Source organism: Tachyglossus aculeatus, chromosome X1, assembly GCF_015852505.1.
Source record: "Tachyglossus aculeatus isolate mTacAcu1 chromosome X1, mTacAcu1.pri, whole genome shotgun sequence".
Taxonomy (NCBI): Eukaryota; Metazoa; Chordata; class Mammalia; order Monotremata; family Tachyglossidae; genus Tachyglossus; species Tachyglossus aculeatus.
This window is the reverse complement of record NC_052101.1, coordinates 94,892,524-94,909,502: the sequence shown is the minus strand read 5'-3', so window position 1 is coordinate 94,909,502 and position 16,979 is coordinate 94,892,524. Positions and strand designations below refer to the sequence as shown.

The 16,979-nt window shown below is 50.3% G+C and overlaps 1 protein-coding gene across 1 annotated transcript; it reads left to right on the top strand.

Moving 5' to 3' along the window:
• Window positions 1–5,096: 5,096 nt before the first annotated feature.
• On the top strand, window positions 5,097–7,194 carry LOC119950231 (histone H2A, sperm). Its single transcript, XM_038772407.1, has 3 exons — window positions 5,097–5,142; window positions 5,259–5,661; window positions 6,948–7,194. Exons 2-3 carry the CDS (start codon window positions 5,285–5,287, stop codon window positions 6,982–6,984), a joined length of 414 nt encoding a protein of 137 aa, XP_038628335.1. The 5' UTR covers window positions 5,097–5,142; window positions 5,259–5,284; the 3' UTR covers window positions 6,985–7,194.
• The last annotated feature ends 9,785 nt before the right edge of the window (window positions 7,195–16,979 follow it).

The following is a 16,979-nucleotide window of genomic DNA, read 5'->3' as shown; positions in this document are numbered from 1 at the left end:
CTCAGCTCACATATTCGATGTGTCACAAATCCTGTCGGTCCTTCGAATCCACCCTCTCCTTTGTTCTCCGTCTCTTTCGTGGGCTCCTCCTCTGCCTTCCATTCTTTAACTGTGGGAGTCTCTCAAGGCTCAGTTCTGGATCCCCTTTCTATTCTCCATTTACACCCACTCCCTTGAAAACTCATTCACTCCCAGTGGCTTCAACTACCACTTCTATGTGGTTTATTCCCAAATCTACATCTCCAGCCCGGATCTCGCTCCCTCTCCGCAGTCTCGCATTTCTTCCTGCCTTCAAGACATCTCTACTCGGATGGCCCGCTAACATTTCAAACATGTCCAAAACAGAACTCTAGACTGTGAGCCCGCTGTTGGGTAGGGACCGTCCCTATATGTTGCCAACTTGTACTTCCCAAGTGCTTAGTACCGTGCTCTGCACACAGTAAGCGCTCAATAAATACGATTGAATGAATGAATGAATGAACTCCTTATCTTCCCATCCGAGCCCTGTACTCCCCCTGATTTTCCCATCACCGTAGATAGCACAATTATCCTTCCTGCCTCACAAGCCTGTAACTCTGGCATTATCCTTGACTCATCCCTCTCATTCAACCCACATATTAGATTATATCCCGAAATCATGTCGGTACAACCTTCGCTAAAATCTGCCCTTTCCTCTCCATCCAAACTGCTACCACATTAATCCAAGCACTCATCCTATCCCTCCTTACTTTATCAGCCTCCTTGCTGACCTCCCTCTCTCCCGTCTCTCCCCACTCCAGTCCGTACTTTACAAAAACGTTCAGTCCATGGTTTCCCACTCCTCATCAAACACTTTAAAGCCCTCAATCACCTTGCCTCTTCTACCTCAGGGCACTGCTCTCCTATTAAAACCCAGCCTACACACTTCTCTCCTCTACTGCCAACCTACTCACTGTTCCTCGATCTCATCGCCCATCTCTCACCCTGTCCTGCCTCTGGCCCGGAACGCCGTCCCTTTTCATATCTGACAATCCCTCTCTCCACCTCCAAAACCTTATTGAAGGCCTCCAAGAGGCCTTTCCTAAGCCCTCATTTCCCCTTTTCCCACTCCCTTCTGCCCCATCCTGATTTACTCCCTTTATTCACCCCTCCCTCGGCCCCACAGCAATGATGCACATATCCCTTTGTACTTCTCCCTTTCCTTTCTCCCTCCCCACAGCGCTTGTGTATATATTTGTAACTTTATTTATTTATGTTGATATCTTTATTTATATTGGTGTCTGTCTCCCCCACCCCCACCCCAGACTGTGAGCTCGTTGTGGGCCGGATTTGTCGCTATTGCTGTATTGTGCTTTCCCAAGCGTTTTAGTACAGTGCTCCGCACACGGTAAGCACTTAGTACGATCGAATGAATAATATCCGTAATTTATTTCTTTATATTAACATCTTTCCCCCCTCTAGACTGTGAGCTCATTGTGGGCAGGGAATATGTCTACCAACTCCCTTATACTGCACTCTCCCAAGCACTTAGTACAGTGCTCTGCACACAGTTGGTGTTCAATAAATACAACTGATTGATTGATTTCCTCTCCATCCCATTTTGACTTATGCGTCAGCCTCCCCCCTAACTGCCTCCTACCTCTCCTCCCTCCAATTCCTACTTCACTCTGCTGCCCAGATCATTTTTCCGGAAAATCATTCAGTCTCAAAAAACCTCCGGTGGTTGCCCATCCACCTCCACATCAACCAGAAAAACCTTACCATCGGCTCTGAGGCACTCTTATCAGCTCTCCCTTCCTACCTTACCTCTCTGATCTTCTTCTCCCCCTTCTAGACTGTGAACCCGCTGTTGGGTAGGAACCGTCTCTATATGTTGCCAACTTGTACTTCCCAAGCGCTTAGTACAGTGCTCTGCCCCCAGTAAGCGCTCAATAAATACGATTGAATGAATGAACGAATGAATACTACAACCCAGCCCGCACACTCCCCTCCTCTAAGACCAACCTACTTTCTGTACCTCGATCTCTTCTATCCCACCACCACCACCCCCTCACCCACATCCTTCTTCTGGGCTGGAACTGCCTCCCCCTTCGTATCGTGGCTCAGCGGTAAGAGCCGGGGCTTTGGAGTCAGAGGTCACGGGTTCAAATGCCAGCTCTGCCAGTTGTCAGCTGTGTGACTTTGGGCAAGGCACTTCACTTCTCTGGGCCTCAGTTCCCTCATCTATAAAATGGGGATTAAGACTGTGAGCCCCCCGTGGGACAACCTGATCACCTTGTATCTACCCCAGAGTTTAGAACAGTGCTTTGCACATAGTAAGCGCTTAATAAATGCCATCATTATTATTATTATTCTTATCTGACAGTCCACCGCTCTCCCCACCTTCGAAACCCTCCTAAAATCACATCCCCTTCAAGGGGCCTTCCCTGTCTAAGCACTCATTTCCCCTACCCGGGAGGGGCAGGGGACTCTGCGTCCCCTATACACTTGGCTATGTACCCCTTAAGCGCTTTACTCACCCCAGCCCCATAATATTTAATGTGAACACACTAGACCTGCCAGTATTTCCCCTAGCTATAATTTAATTTGTGTGTCTTCCCCTCTGGTCTCTAAGCTCCTTGTGGCCGGGATTCGTGCCTACCAACTAACTCTGTTGCATTGTACTTTCCCAGGCGCTTATTACAGTGATCTGCCCAAGCGCTTAGTACAGTGCCCTGCCCACAGTAAGCGCTCAATAAATACGATTGAAGGAATGAATGAATGAATAATATTGATTGATTGGAGTCGCCCAGAGGTGGCTGAGGGCGCCACCTAGTGGCCATTGGTAGACATGGCGCTTGTGGAATGGAAGCGAGGCAGCTTTGTTGAAATACGGAACCGATTTCCAATTGTTTTGCTAACCAATCAATCAATCAATCAATCAATCAATCGATCGTATTTATTGAGCGCTTACTGTGTGCAGAGCACTGGACTAAGCGCTTGGGAACTCCAAGTTGGCAACACATAGAGACGGTCCCTACCTAACAGTGGGCTCACAGTCTAAAAGGGGGAGACGGAGAACAAAACCAAACATACTAACAAAATAAAATGAACAGAGTAGATATGTACAAGTAAAATAAATAAATAAGAAGCTCCAATCTCCAGCCGTTCGTTCTCAAAGAAATCGCCGCCTATTTCGTAAATGGCTAACCCCCACGGTGTTCCTGCCTGGGCGGCCTGGCAGAGCCCTTGTGTGGCTAGAGTGAGCGAAACGGGGAGCCGATGGGGGCCGCTTCCCCCAGAAGTGGGAGCCGAGGCTGGTCTTTTCCGGGCTCTAATTCCCGGGCCTGACGGCCCAGCCCCTTGGCCGGGGATCCATCAAGACTCTGTCCCCCGAAGCTGCCGGCCTATGAGCCCACTTCTAGACTGAGAGCCCCCTGTTGGGTAGGGACCGTCTCTATACGTTGCCAACTTGGACTTCCCAAGCGCTTAGTCCAGTGCTCTGCACACAGTAAGCGCTCAATAAATGCGATTGATGATGATGATGCAGAGCACTGGACTAAGCGCTGGGGAAGGACAAGAGTAAGACTGTGAGCCCCCCGTGGGGCCCACCTGATCACCTTGTAACCTCCCCAGCGCTTCGAACAGTGCTTTGCACATAGTAAGCGCTTAATAAATGCCATCATTATCATTATTATTAGCTTGGGAAGTACAAGTACAAGATTAAGACTGTGAGCCCCCCGTGGGCCCACCCGATCACCTTGTAACCTCCCCAGCGCTTTGAACAGTGCTTTGCACATAGTAAGTGCTTAATAAATGCCATCATTATCATTATTATTATATAGAGACAGTCCAGCAGGGGTTCGGCGGGGTCGGGTCGGGTGGCTTCTCCTAGCGGCTAGCCTGGTCCTTCCAGCCGCAGGGGGATAGGGCGAGCTCTCTTCCTCCCTTCAAGGCCCTACTGAGAGCTCACCTCCTCCAGGAGGCCTTCCCAGACTGAGCCCCTTCCTTCCTCTCCCCCTCGTCCCCCTCTCCATCCCCCCCCATCCCCTCCCCACAGCACCTGTATATATGTTTGTACATAATTTATTACTCTGTTTTACTTGTGCCTATCTATTCTATTTCTTTTATTTTGTTAGGATGTTTGGTTAGACTGTTGGGTAGGGACTGCCTCTCTATGTTGCCAACTTGTACTTCCCAAGCGCTTAGTCCAGCGCTCTGCACCTAGTAAGCGCTCAAAAAATACGATTGATGATGATGTACATATGTTTGTACATATTTACTACTCTATTTATTTATTTATTTATTTTACTTGTACCTATCTATTCTATTTCTTTTATTTTGTTAGTATGTTTGGTTTTGTTCTCCGTCCCCCCCTTTTAGACAGTGAGCCCACTGTTGGGTAGGGACCGTCTCTCTATGTTGCCAATTTGTACTTCCCAAGCGCTTAGTCCAGTGCTCTGCACCTAGTAAGCGCTCAATAAATACGATTGATGATGATGATGATGGTGATGTATATATGTTTGTACATATTTATTACTCTATTTTACTTGTACCTATCTATTCTATTTCTATTTTGTTAGTATGTTTGGTTTTGTTCTCCGTCTGCCCCCTTTAGACTGTTGGGTAGGGACCGTCTCTCTATGTTGCCAACTTGTACTTCCCAAGCGCTTAGTCCAGCGCTCTGCACCTAGTAAGCGCTCAATAAATACGATTGATGACGATGATGATGTATATATGTTTGTACATATTTATTACTCTATTTATTCTGCTTGTGCCTATCTATTCTATTTCTTTTATTTTGTTAGGATGTTTGGTTAGACTGTTGGGTAGGGATTGTCTCTCTATGTTGCCAACTTGTACTTCCCAAGCGCTTAGTCCAGCGCTCTGCACCCAGTAAGCGCTCAGTAAATACGATTGATAATGATGGTGATGAAATTCCCACTCCCGGGGTTTGGAAGGGGACGGGGAGCGCACCACGGCCCCGCGCTCGGATCCCTCCGAGCCGGGAGCGCCGAAGGTTCGGTATGCAAATCGAGGATCGGAAGAGTAGCCAATCAGAGCGCGGCTCTCGTCTGGGGGCAGCCAATGGCAAGTGAGCAGTCGCTCGGCTCGCCTTTATATCGGCCGGGCGCGGGGCGGCCGGGCGCATTTCGCCGGCCGGCGCCGTCGCGTGCAGGACAGGTCGGCTGCGGGGGCCGGCGGGCGGGCGGAGCGGGGCCGGCGGGCGGAGCGGGGTCGCCGGGCCCGCGGGCGGAGCGGGGCCGCTGAGCCGTTCCTCAGTCTTCCCCCTCCTCCAGGTCTCTTCGCCCGCGCCGCCCCCACGATGTCCGGCCGAGGGAAAGCTAGCAGCAAGCTCCGCGCCAAGGCCAAATCCCGCTCGTCCCGGGCCGGCCTGCAGTTCCCCGTGGGCCGGGTGCACCGCCTGCTGCGCAAGGGCAACTACGCCGAGCGGGTGGGCGCCGGGGCCCCCGTCTACCTGGCCGCCGTGCTCGAGTACCTGTCGGCCGAGATCCTGGAGCTGGCGGGCAACGCGGCCCGGGACAACAAGAAGACGCGCATCATCCCGCGGCACCTGCAGCTGGCCATCCGCAACGACGAGGAGCTCAACAAGCTGCTGGGCGGCGTCACCATCGCGCAGGGCGGCGTCCTGCCCAACATCCAGGCCGTGCTGCTGCCCAAGAAGAACCTGGGCTCCAAGAAGTGAGCCCCCCGGCTCGGCCGAGCCCCATCCCCCGGCCCCCTCCTTGCAACCAAAGGTTGCCCTCGCCTCCTCGAGGCCTCTGGGCCTCAACGGCCGGAGGGAGTTGACCCCCGTTCTGCCTTGCACCATACCCCCCCATAGGGGGGAAGGGAAGGGGGGCTGGGGCCCTGACTGGGCCACACAAGTCCGGGGTGTTTTTGCCCACAGGAGCCCCCTTATGTGTGGGGGGATCCCTTGGTGGGACCTCTGCGAGGGACCTTTAGGAGGTGCGAACGCACACAGTCCACGCCCCATCTTTCTAACCGATGCCCACCCTCCAGCTGGGGAGCCTGTTGTGGGGCAACGGGAGAGAGAAACCCGTTGGCTCTGATCAGCCCTAAAATAGGGAGGACGGCCTTCACCACTCGAAGGCCTGTGAGAGAGGGGCTCTGATGAACTGGGAGCAGCTCAGATCTGGAGAGGCGTGCCAAGATGTTTAACTCCCTCCCCCCACTTCTTGCTTAATCTTCTTGGGCTATTTCATCTCTCCAAGAGCTGGTTTAGGGGTATAACAGACCCCTAGAATGGTGAATGAGGTGTGAACTCCAACACCTCAGTGTTGGTAGCCCCCTTAAAGGATAGCACGGGTGGTTTCCTACCCTATATCTCCATTCCGCCCCCTCCGCCATCACCTATTTTTTGTTGTTTTCTTTCCCTCCGTTCTAGTAGAACAGTTCTCGAGGCGAAGACTTGCCTCTCTTCTTTTATTTAATCTGTTGGAATAGAGTTGCACTTTAAAACACACCAGGAGGTGTTCTAAATTTATCCCTTGGGTTTTGAAATGAAGTGCCAACTTGGGTGTGTGTCACTGCGATGACCTCAGATCGGATCCTTGGGGCTCCTGTCTGGAAAAAACCTCAGAGAGTTTAGGCAGATCCCTGCCTTAGCGAGAGCCGTCAAGGAGTCAGGATCTTGGGCGGGAGAACTTGGTCGCCCTTCCCAAGAGCCAGGCGGTGGGTAGCCGCGTCGGTTTCAGAGTTGCACGTGTCCGACCAGCTAAGCTGGTGATGGGCGAAGTAGTATTTCTTGGGTTTGGCCCATCGTGAAGTTGTCAGAGGACCCGGAGAGGAATCATTCGGTGGTATCTGAGTGCTCGGTGCGGACGGAGCACCGCGCTAGGGGCTCGGGGGAGTGCCACACGCTAGAGTCGGTAAGCCATCAAGGAGCTCCCAGTCTAGCGCGGGGGGCCGGGGCCGGGGGCTTGGGAGTCTCCAGGTCTATGACTGCCTTAACCCTCTCCCACCAGGTCCCCGTCCGAATGGGCGGCCGGGTCTCCAAATTAGATTCCGCCTGCCAGGAGGTCGTCGCCTTCAGCGGAACCAGATGAGGATACCTTCCTCCAGTATGCTGAATTTGACAAGAGGCACCTTCTCACGCTATCTTCCTGTGATTGATGTTTTGTCCCTCTTTGGTGGCCTGTGCCTTTTGAGATAACTGTGCTTGTGGGAGACAAATTGGTGTTCCTAAAATCTGATTAAACTTGTTTCAACCAATCGGTAGTCTTGATTACGTGAACCGCGTCTCCGCGTGGTGGGGGCGGGCAGAGGGGTGAGAGGGGGCCAGGGGGTGGGCAGCCCTAGAGGAAAAGGGCAGCGAGCTGGGTTCTCATGACAACTCCAGCGAGAAGTCAGTGTGCAAAGCACTTAACTGTGCTTCAAAGGCAGAGGAAGGGAGGGATGGGTTCAGGCCGCTCAGTGAGGCGGCGAGTCCCTACTCAGGCTAATAGGGAAGGTTATCCCCTTCAGATCAAAGAGAGGAAAGAGCCTGTCCCTCCTCTGTCCCTTTCACAGTAAAAGCAGCAGAGTGGTCCATTTTAAAATCGGTTCCAAATAGGAGCCCCGACCCCTCCCAACCCATGTGTGGGGGAGGCTGCAATCAATCGATCATTAATTGAGTGCTCACTGTATGCAGAGCGCTGTACTGAGTGCTTGGGAGAGTGCAACACAGCAGAATTGGTAGGCAGAATCCCCGCTCAGAAAGACCTTACAGTCTGGAGGAGAAGAGGAACAGTAAAATAAATTCCGGGTAGGGGAAAAGGCTGAGTGTAGGGCTATATGTGCAAATCAAAGTGCTCAAGGGGCACCAGGCACATATAGATGACACAGAAGGGAGAGCAAACAGGGGAAGGCCTCTTAGAGGTAAAATGTGATTTCAATAAGGTTTTGAAGGTGGGGAGAGTGGTGGTCAGTGTATAAAGAGGGAGGGTGGCTCAGCCCAGGGGGAGGATGCGAGCAAGGCGTCTGCGGCAAGGACAAGGTGGAGGTACTGTAAGTAGGTTGGTGTTAGAGTGAAGCGTATGGTTTTTCCTCCCTCTAATTCAAAAAGTAAAAAGCCAAACAGTGCCCAGTTGATCGGGGGGTCAGTGGATGGGATGTGTTGGGAAGGAATGAACTGGCTGATAATTCATCAACGGTATTTACCGAGCGCTTACTTTAGAATAATAATGATAATGATGGGATTTGTTAAGTGCTTACTATGTGCCAAGCACTGTTCTAGGCGCTGGGGAGCTTACAAGGTGATCAGGTTGTCCCACGGGGGGCTCACAGTTTTCATCCCCATTTTACAGAGGAGGTAACTGAGGCCCAGAGAAGTGAAGTGACTTGCCCAAAGTCACGCAGCTGACAGTTGGCAGAGCTGGGATTTGAACCCATGACCTCTGACCCCAAAGCCCAGGCTCTTTCCACTGAGCCACGCTGCTTCTTGTTCAAAGAACTTGGGACAGTACAATACAGTTGGCAGACTGGATTCCTGCCCTGAAGAAGCTCAGTTCAATGGGGGAGACATGTTAAATTATGGATAAGGGAAGCAGCCGAGTATAAGGGTAAGGGCTGGGGGTGGGTGGGTGGGGAGTACTTAAATGCTTAGAGGGTGGGATTAAGTGCATAAGAGAGGCAGCAGGGAGGATAAATAGGGTGGTGGTGGGGGCGGTTTGAGGGCTTAGTTCAGGAAGGCTTTCTGGAGGAGGTACGATTTCGGTAAGCCTTTGAAGATGGAGAGAATGCTGGTCTGTCGGATATGTGGGTAGAGGAAGGATGTGAGCAAGGGGTTGATGGCAGGTGAAGCAAGAGCGATGGACGATGAGTAGATTGGTGTCGGAGGACCGAAGCGTGTGAGCTGGGTTGTAGTGGGAGGGGGGCGAGCAGATCGACGACCTTAAAGCTGACGGAGAGAAGTTTCTACCTGACTCGGAGATATACGGTCGACCACCTGAGGTACTTGGGAGAAAGGAGATGTAGGCGGAATGAGAATAATAATGGTGGTATTTAAGTGCTTACTGTGTGCTAGGCACTATACTAAGCGCTGGGGTAGCTACAAAATAATTGGGGTGGAAACCGTTCCTGGCCCACACGGGGCTTCCGGTCTCAAGCCCCATTTTACAGATGAGGTAACTGAGGCCCAGAGAAGTTAAGTTCTCCCTTCAAGGCCCTACTGACTCCCTTCAAGGCCCTACTGAGAGCTCACCTCCTCCAGGAGGCCTTCCCAGACTGAGCCCCTTCCTTCCTCTCCCCAACGTCCCTCTCTCCATCCCCCCCATCTTACCTCCTTATCTTCCCCACAGCACCTGTATATATGTATTTATGTCTGTACATATTTATTACTCTATTTTACTTGTACATATCTATTCTATTTATTTTATTTTGTTAGTATGTTTGGTTTTGTTCTCCGTCTCCCCCTTTTAGACTGTGAGCCCACTGTTGGGTAGGGACTGTCTCTATATGTTGCCAACTTGGACTTCCCAAGCGCTTAGTCCAGTGCTCTGCACACAGTAAGCGCTCAATAAATACGATTGATTGATTGATTGATGAAGTGATTTGCCCAAGGTCACACACAGCAGACAAGTGGCAGAGCTGGGATTCGGATCCAGGTCCTTCTGAATCCTGGGCCCATACTCCATCCACTAGGCCATACTGCTTTTTTAGGTCCCTGACTAGAGTCCATCTTGAAGGGAGAGCAACACTGCTCACTTAGCCGTTTGCTAGCCTTTCCCGAGAGATGTGGGGGCTTGGAGGGAAGGTCCTCCAGAGGCATGGGGGCCTTGGTGGGAAGAGAAAGACTGGGGTGGCGGGGAGGTAAAGTTGGATTGAACAGCCCCCCTTCTTTTTTCTTTCCCCTAGTCAGGAACACGCCCAAGGTTTGCCCATCTCCACTATCTCGGGGGCAGAAAACAACTCCTAACTCTCTTGCTCCCTTGGAGAGGGAATTAAACACCGATTCCACTTTAACCTAAATTTCTCCTGACTTCACATTAATATCCCACACTACCTTACCTACGCACTCTCCCGCTGAGAAACGGCAGACTCCGGCGAGTTCTTCAAAATATGCCAGCAGAGAAGGGAGGGGCAGGCCTATGGCTGCCTGCAGTGGCAGAAGAAAAAGACCGGCCCGAGTGCACTGGGTTAAATGAATCAACACTTTCCTCCCTCCTCCTTGGCTCCTCCAATTCTTTCCATCTTTCTGATGAAAAAATTCAACCTGGCACCTTGTTAGCAGAAGCATTCTCAGCCTTGGCTACAACCAAGGACCTCCACCCAAAGACCCCAGCTGTAACGCACTCTTCAAAGTCTGCCCCTTTCACCCTGCGCTATAACAATGAGTCATGAAGTCCCGAATCAATCGGTCGGTTGTATTTTTTTGAGCACTTACTGTGCGTAGAGCACTGTACTAAGTGGTTGGGGGAAAAAAAACCCAACATAGTAGAGTTGGTAGACGCATTCCTTGCCCACCAGCAGCTGAAGCAAATGTAGAAAGAAGCAAAAAGTAAATCTTCTCCTGCCTTAGAACACAAACGCCACATAAGCGGTCCTCGACTTCAGACTTTTTGAGTTGTGACAATGGCGCTCACGACCTCCGAGTAATAACAAATGTGATATCTGTCTAACTGTGCAAAGCACTGTACTTAGTACTGGAGCAGATATCCATCCCCCTCTCCATCCCCCCCATCATACCTCCTTCCCTTCCCCACAGCACCTGTATATATGTATATATGTTTGTACATATTTATTACTCTATTTATTTATTTTACTTGTACATATTCTATTTATTTTATTTTGTTAGTATGTTTGGTTTTGTTCTCTGTCTCCCCCTTTTAGACTGTGAGCCCACTGTTGGGTAGGGACTGTCTCTATATGTTGCCAAATTGTACTTCCCAAGCGCTTAGTACAGTGCTCTGCACATAGTAAGCGCTCAATAAATACGATTGATGATGATATAAGATAATCAGGTCAGACTCAGCCCCTGTCCCACATGAGTCTTAAGGGAGAGAGAGAACAGGTATTGCATCCCCATTTAACAGATGAGGAAACTGAAGCACAGGGAAGTGAAGTGACTGGCCCAAGATCACACAGAAGGCGAGCAGTGGAGCCGGGATTAGAACCCAGGTCCTCTGACTCCCAGGATTATGCATTTTCCACTAGGCCATGCTGCTTCTCCCCCTCTCCATCCCCCGCATCTTACCTCCTTCCCTTCCCCACAGCACCTGTATATATGTATATATGTTTGTACATATTTTTTACTCTATTTATTTATTTATTTTATTTGTACATATCTATTCTATTTATTTTATTTTGTTAGTATGTTTGGTTTTGTTCTCTGTCTCCCCCTTTTAGACTGTGAGCCCACTGTTGGGTAGGGACTGTCTCTATATGTTGCCAATTTGTACTTCCCAAGCGCTTAGTACAGTGCTCTGCACATAGTAAGCGCTCAATAAATATGATTGATGATGATGATCTCTATATTGACACTCTGTTTTGACTACACAGCTTCTTTCATCTTAAATCTCTAGCTCACGGGGTGGAAGTGAGGGGAGACGCACGGGAGTGATGGCGGAACAATTTAAACTATGCTGGAGATTGAAAAAGGGAGGAAAATCTCAAAAGGATGAGGGAGGTTGGGGGGGAGTAGAGTCACCAGGGAGAGTGGACGCACCCGCTTTAGTTCCCATGAAGTAGAAGTCAGCTGTCTAACGTAGGACGGCTCTGATTCCACAGAAATACATCGACGGAGTTATAACCCTCATCTATAACTGATTTAATATACCGCCCTGGGTAGTCCTGGTAAAGATGGGGTATCTGACCTTGGTTCAGATGCCACGTCCCACTTGTAACCTTGTTCCCACGAGAAAATTGTTTCTGATTTATAATGTTTCAATTTAGATGCCGTTTTCAGGAATTCATTGCGTCACAAGCGCAAGAACGGCCTGTACTGGGTCAGCCCAATGTTCCGTCTCCAACAGGGGCACGACAGGAGGCTTGGGGAGAAAGGAGTGTGGGTTGCTCTTCCTCCCCCTTATGTCTCACCTCAGGGCAAGTGATGGACCAGTTAACATCCCTAACTTTTTTCCCCCATCATCCACCTAAACCTTTTTCTGAGCTGTCGAACGCTCCTTCTAGACCATTCCTGATTTTACCAAAACGCCTCCCGAACCTATCGATTGCCTCTCCGTGGGGAAATCAATCGATGATATTTGTTGAGCGCTTACTCTATGATAATAATGATGATTTTTTCAAGCACTCATCACGTGCCGAGCACTGGGGTAGATACAGTGTAATCAGGTTGGACACAGTCCATGCCCCCCGCGGGGCTCGCACTTTCAATCCTCATTTTACAGATGATGTGATCGAGGCCCAGAGAAGTAAAGTGACTTGCCCAAGGTTACACAGCAGACAAGTGGATCCAGGTCCAGGTCCTTCTGACTCTCAGGCAAGTGCTCTATCCACTAAGCCACACTGCTAAGCAAGATCAGGTTAGGAGCTACTGTTCAGACAATATGGTCTAGGCCAGGCCCGTCCAACCTGTTCCTGAGGCTGGACAGCTCGTGTGTGGGCTGCCCATTGAAAAAGTTGCACGTTACCAATCAATCAAGGTAATAATTAAGCACCTACTATATGCGGAGCAATGTACTAAGTACTCGTGAGAGTGCAGTAGATTCGGTAGACACGATTCTTGCTCTCAAGGAGGCTATAAAGTCTCCGTAAATCCGTCACAACCTTAGACATTACAAAACAGGTCTAGTCACCGATTTCCTTTTCGAATCTTCCATTTCTGCGGCCTAGTGGAAAGAGCACAGGCCCGGAAGCCAGAGGACCTGGGTTCTAATCCCGGTTCTACCACTTCATTCATTCAATTCATTCAGTCGTATTTACTGAGCGCTTACTGTGTGCAGAGCACTGTACTCAAAGTGCTTGAGAAGTACAAGTTGGCAGCGCTTGTCGGCTGCGTGACCTTGGACAAGCCACTTCGTTTCTCTGTGCCTCAGTTGCCCCATCTGTAAAATGGGGAGGAAGTCTGTGAGCCCCACGTGGGACAGGAATTGTGTCTGACCCCATTATCTTATATCTACCCCAGCACTTAGTACAGTGCCTGGCACATAGTAAGCGCTCTAACGAATACCGTAATTATTATTATTTTACTGACAGTTTTAGTGGGGGGGGGGGGGGCTTTTAGGAGGACAGGGACATTGCTCCAAGATTAGGTGGATAGAAAAAGAAGGGGGAGAGGGAGAGAGAGAAGAGGGTCTCTCTCTCATCTCCCTCACTCTTGCTCTCCCCCACTCCCCCGCTTCCAGCCACCCCTCTTCTTGGTCCAAGCACTTAACAGGACTTCAAAGGCAGAGGAAATGCAGTCGCCATCAATCAATGGTATTTATTGAGCACTTTTGGTGTATTGAGCACTTTTGGGGTATAGAGCACGGCACAATGCACTTGGGACACACAATCCCTGCACACGAGAAGCTTACCATCTAGAGGAAGACTGTAGATGTATAGATATGTATTTAGGTACCTGTCTGTCACATATATAGTAAATGATTTATTTCTATTAATGTCTGTCTCTCCCCCTCTGGACTGTAAGCTCGTTGTGGGCAGGGAAGGGGGTATCAGAGTGCTTAGGGGGCCTAGACCCAAATGCATAGGTGACACGGAAGGGAGGGGAAATAGGGTAGGGAGATGATGAGTGGTTAGGGAAAGCTTCTTGAAGGAGATATGATTTATTCATATTAACGTCTGTCTCCCCCTCAACACTGTAAGCGTGTTACAGGCGGGGAATGTGTCTACCGACTCTTGTGATAATGTACTATTATACATACATTAACTTGTACTTCCCAAACGCTTAGTACAGAGTAAGCACTCAATAGATACGATTGAATGAATGAATTGTGAGCCCCCCCGTGGGACGACCTGATCACCTCGTAACCTCCCTAGCGCTTAGAACAATGCTTTGCACATAGTAAGCGTTTAATAAATGCCATTATTATTATTATTATTATTATTATTATTATTATTATTGCTCTCCCAAGTGCTTAGCGCAGCGCTCTGCATACAGGAAGCCCTCAATAAATATCATCGATTGACGGACCGATATGATTTCAGTAGGGTTTTGAAGATGGGGGAGCGTGGCGGCCTGTCAGATATGGAGAGGGAGGGAGTTCCAGGCAAGAGGTGGGGCTGATGTGAGCAAGAGGTTGATGGCGAGAGAGATGAGATTGAGGTGCATCAAGTAGGTTGCTGTTAGAGGAGCGAGGCGTGGGGGTTGGGTTGAAGTGGGCGATGAGTGGGGATAGGTAGGCGGGAGAGGACTGATTGAGTGCCTTAGAGCCGGTGATGAGGAGATTCTGATTGATGCGGCGGGAGAAGCCACTGGAGGCCCTTGAGAAGTGGGGAGATGTGGACGGAACTGTTTTTCGGAAAAATGATCTGGGCAGCAGAGTGAAGTACGGTCGGTAGAGAGGACAAATGAGTCACAGGAAGGTGAGTGAAAAGGTTGATGCAGTAATCAAAGAGGGAAGCGATTAGAGCTCTGATCAGCGGAGCAGTTTGGATGGAAGGGAAGGGGCAGATTCTAGAGATGTTGTGAAAGGAGAATTGACAGGATTTGGTGACACCCAGAAGAAGCACGCTGAAGGGGGAAAATGAGGAGAGGATAATTCCAAAGTTGTGTGCTTGTGATTCAGTGGGGTTGGCGGTGTTATCTACGGGGACGGGAAAGTCACGGGAAGGACAGGGTTTGAGGGGGAATGTGAGGAGTTCTGTTTTGGGCATGTCTGAGGGGTCAGTGGGGCGTTTATCATCACCACCGCCACCCTCCCTGCCTCACAGCCTGAACCTTTGGCGCTGTCCTCGACTCATCTCGCTCGTTCAATCCACGTATTCCATCCGTCACCAGATGCCGTCGGTTCAACCTTCACGACATAGCTAAAATCTGCCCTTTCCTCTCCATCCGAACTGCTACTAGGCTGAACCACACACTTGTCCTTTCTGGCCTTGACTATGGCTTCTCGCTGACCTCCCTGCCTCCTGTCTCTCCCCACTCTAGTCCAATACTTCACTCTGCTGCCTGAATCATGTTTCTAAAGAAAGTTCTGGTCTCTGCTTCCCCACTCCTCAAGAACCTTCAGTGGTTGCCCATCCACCTCCGCATCAAACAGAAACTCCTGACCGTTGGCTTTAAAGCACTCGATCACCTTGCCCCCATCTACCTCACCTGGCTGATTTCTTACTATGGTCCAGCGTGTCTGCTTCGCTCCTCTAACGCCAACTTACTCGCTGTACCTTGATCTCATCTGCCTCGTGGCTGGCTCCTCGCCCACATCCTGCCCCTGACCTGCAACTCCCTCCCCATTCATACCTGACAGATCACCACTCTCCCCACCTTCAAAGCCTTCTTAAAATCCCATCTCCTCCAGGAGGCCTTCCCCGACTAAGCCCTCACTCCCCCTACTCTCTCTCCCCTCTGCATCACCCCTCTCACTTGGGTTCGCGCCCTTCAGTCAGCCCACAGCACTTGTATACCGATCTGTAGCTTATTTAAATGTCTGTCCCCCCCTCTAGACTGTAAGCTCCTTGTGGGCGGGAAATTTGCCTACCAACTCCGTTCTAGGGTTACTCTCCCAAGCGCTCAGTACAGTGCTTTGCACCGTAAGTGCTGAATAGATACACGGATTGATTGGTTGAAGCAGAGAGGTCCTGAAGGCCGGAGGAAATGCGAGACTGCAGAGGAGAAAGGGCAGGGCTGGAGCGGTCGATTCGGAGGTCTTCCGGGCAAAAATGGTAGGCATGAAGTGGAGCTAGTTATTTGTTCCGCTCTATCTGGTGAGAATAAGAGATATGGATACCTCAGAAGAGAGATGTTGATCAGATCATTTCCAATCTTTTATCAGATCACACGTACTGATGCTATCCCACTCTCCTAAGTGATTAGCCCAGGGCTCTGCGCCCAGTAGGCTCTCAATAAATACTCCCAGTTGATGGATCGATCAGTGATGGTCGCGTCTACTGTCACCTGGAGAGCTTATTGGTCAACTGGCAGCACTGTAGGGCACCATCGCCTTGGATGGCACGGAGCCAGCGTCAGACTTCTCCTACCCGACAGGCTCCAGGCGGAGGGGCAGAACTTTCGGAGGGTAGGAGCTTTCTCTCAACCTCTGGAAAAAATCACCCGAGTGCTGCTGCCACCCCTCCCCTTTCCCCCTCTCCTCCCTGCCCCCCGCCCCTTCCCGACCTCTCAGGGCCATCCACCCTGGGATCGCCAACTTCTTGTTCCAGTTGTTGCAGCTCTCGGTTACATTATGTTTTTGGTTTGCGGCTCTTCAGTTCATGAGGCTTGACCAGCCTGATACGGATCACGAGAGGGGGGGAAGGGTGAAGTGTAGTGGCTTCCACAGTTTCCCGAGGTTTTGGTTCCCGTATTGGGTCCGAGGGGGAGTATGGCTAAAGGCGAGGTGTAGGAACCGACCATACAAGCATACAGTCCAGTTTAATACAGTCCTTTTAGACTGTGAGCCCACTGTTGGGTAGGGACTGTCTCTATATGTTGCCAACTTGTACTTCCCAAGCGTTTAGTACAGTGCTCTGCACACAGTAAGCGCTCAATAAATACGATTGATGATGATGATAATAGTCTTTGTGATATCTGTTGAGCACTTACAACGTGATGAGCACTGGGGTAGGCAAGATAGTCAGGTTGGACACAGACGGTGAGGCCCCAGTGGGACAAGGGACTAAGTAGATTAGTAGGATGATCCTGGATTTATTTTTTTCTGGTAAACCACCCCGGGCAATTTTTGACAAATGTACAAATATCCCAGTTAACTATTAAGCCACACTTGTCCGCCCCCTCTTTTCCCTCCCCACTCACCAACATACGCTCGCCTACTTCAAATGCTTGGACGTCTGATTTTGGTTGAAAGGACAAAGGAGAAAATAAGATGAACGGTTTCAGCTGCAAGTACTAGGGCCAGTCAGCGAGCCTTGATGTGCTTTCACTGAAGCTCATCATCACTTGC

What these genes read in the sequence shown, in the direction of transcription:
- LOC119950231 (XM_038772407.1), top strand. Translation starts at nt 5,285, where the DNA reads ATGTCCGGCCGAGGGAAAGCTAGCAGCAAGCTCCGCGCCAAGGCCAAA. An exon ending in AAGAACCTGGGCTCCAAGAA is followed by an intron (nt 5,662 to 6,947) that starts GTGAGCCCCCCG and finishes CTCTCCCACCAG; the next exon opens with GTCCCCGTCCGAATGGGCGG.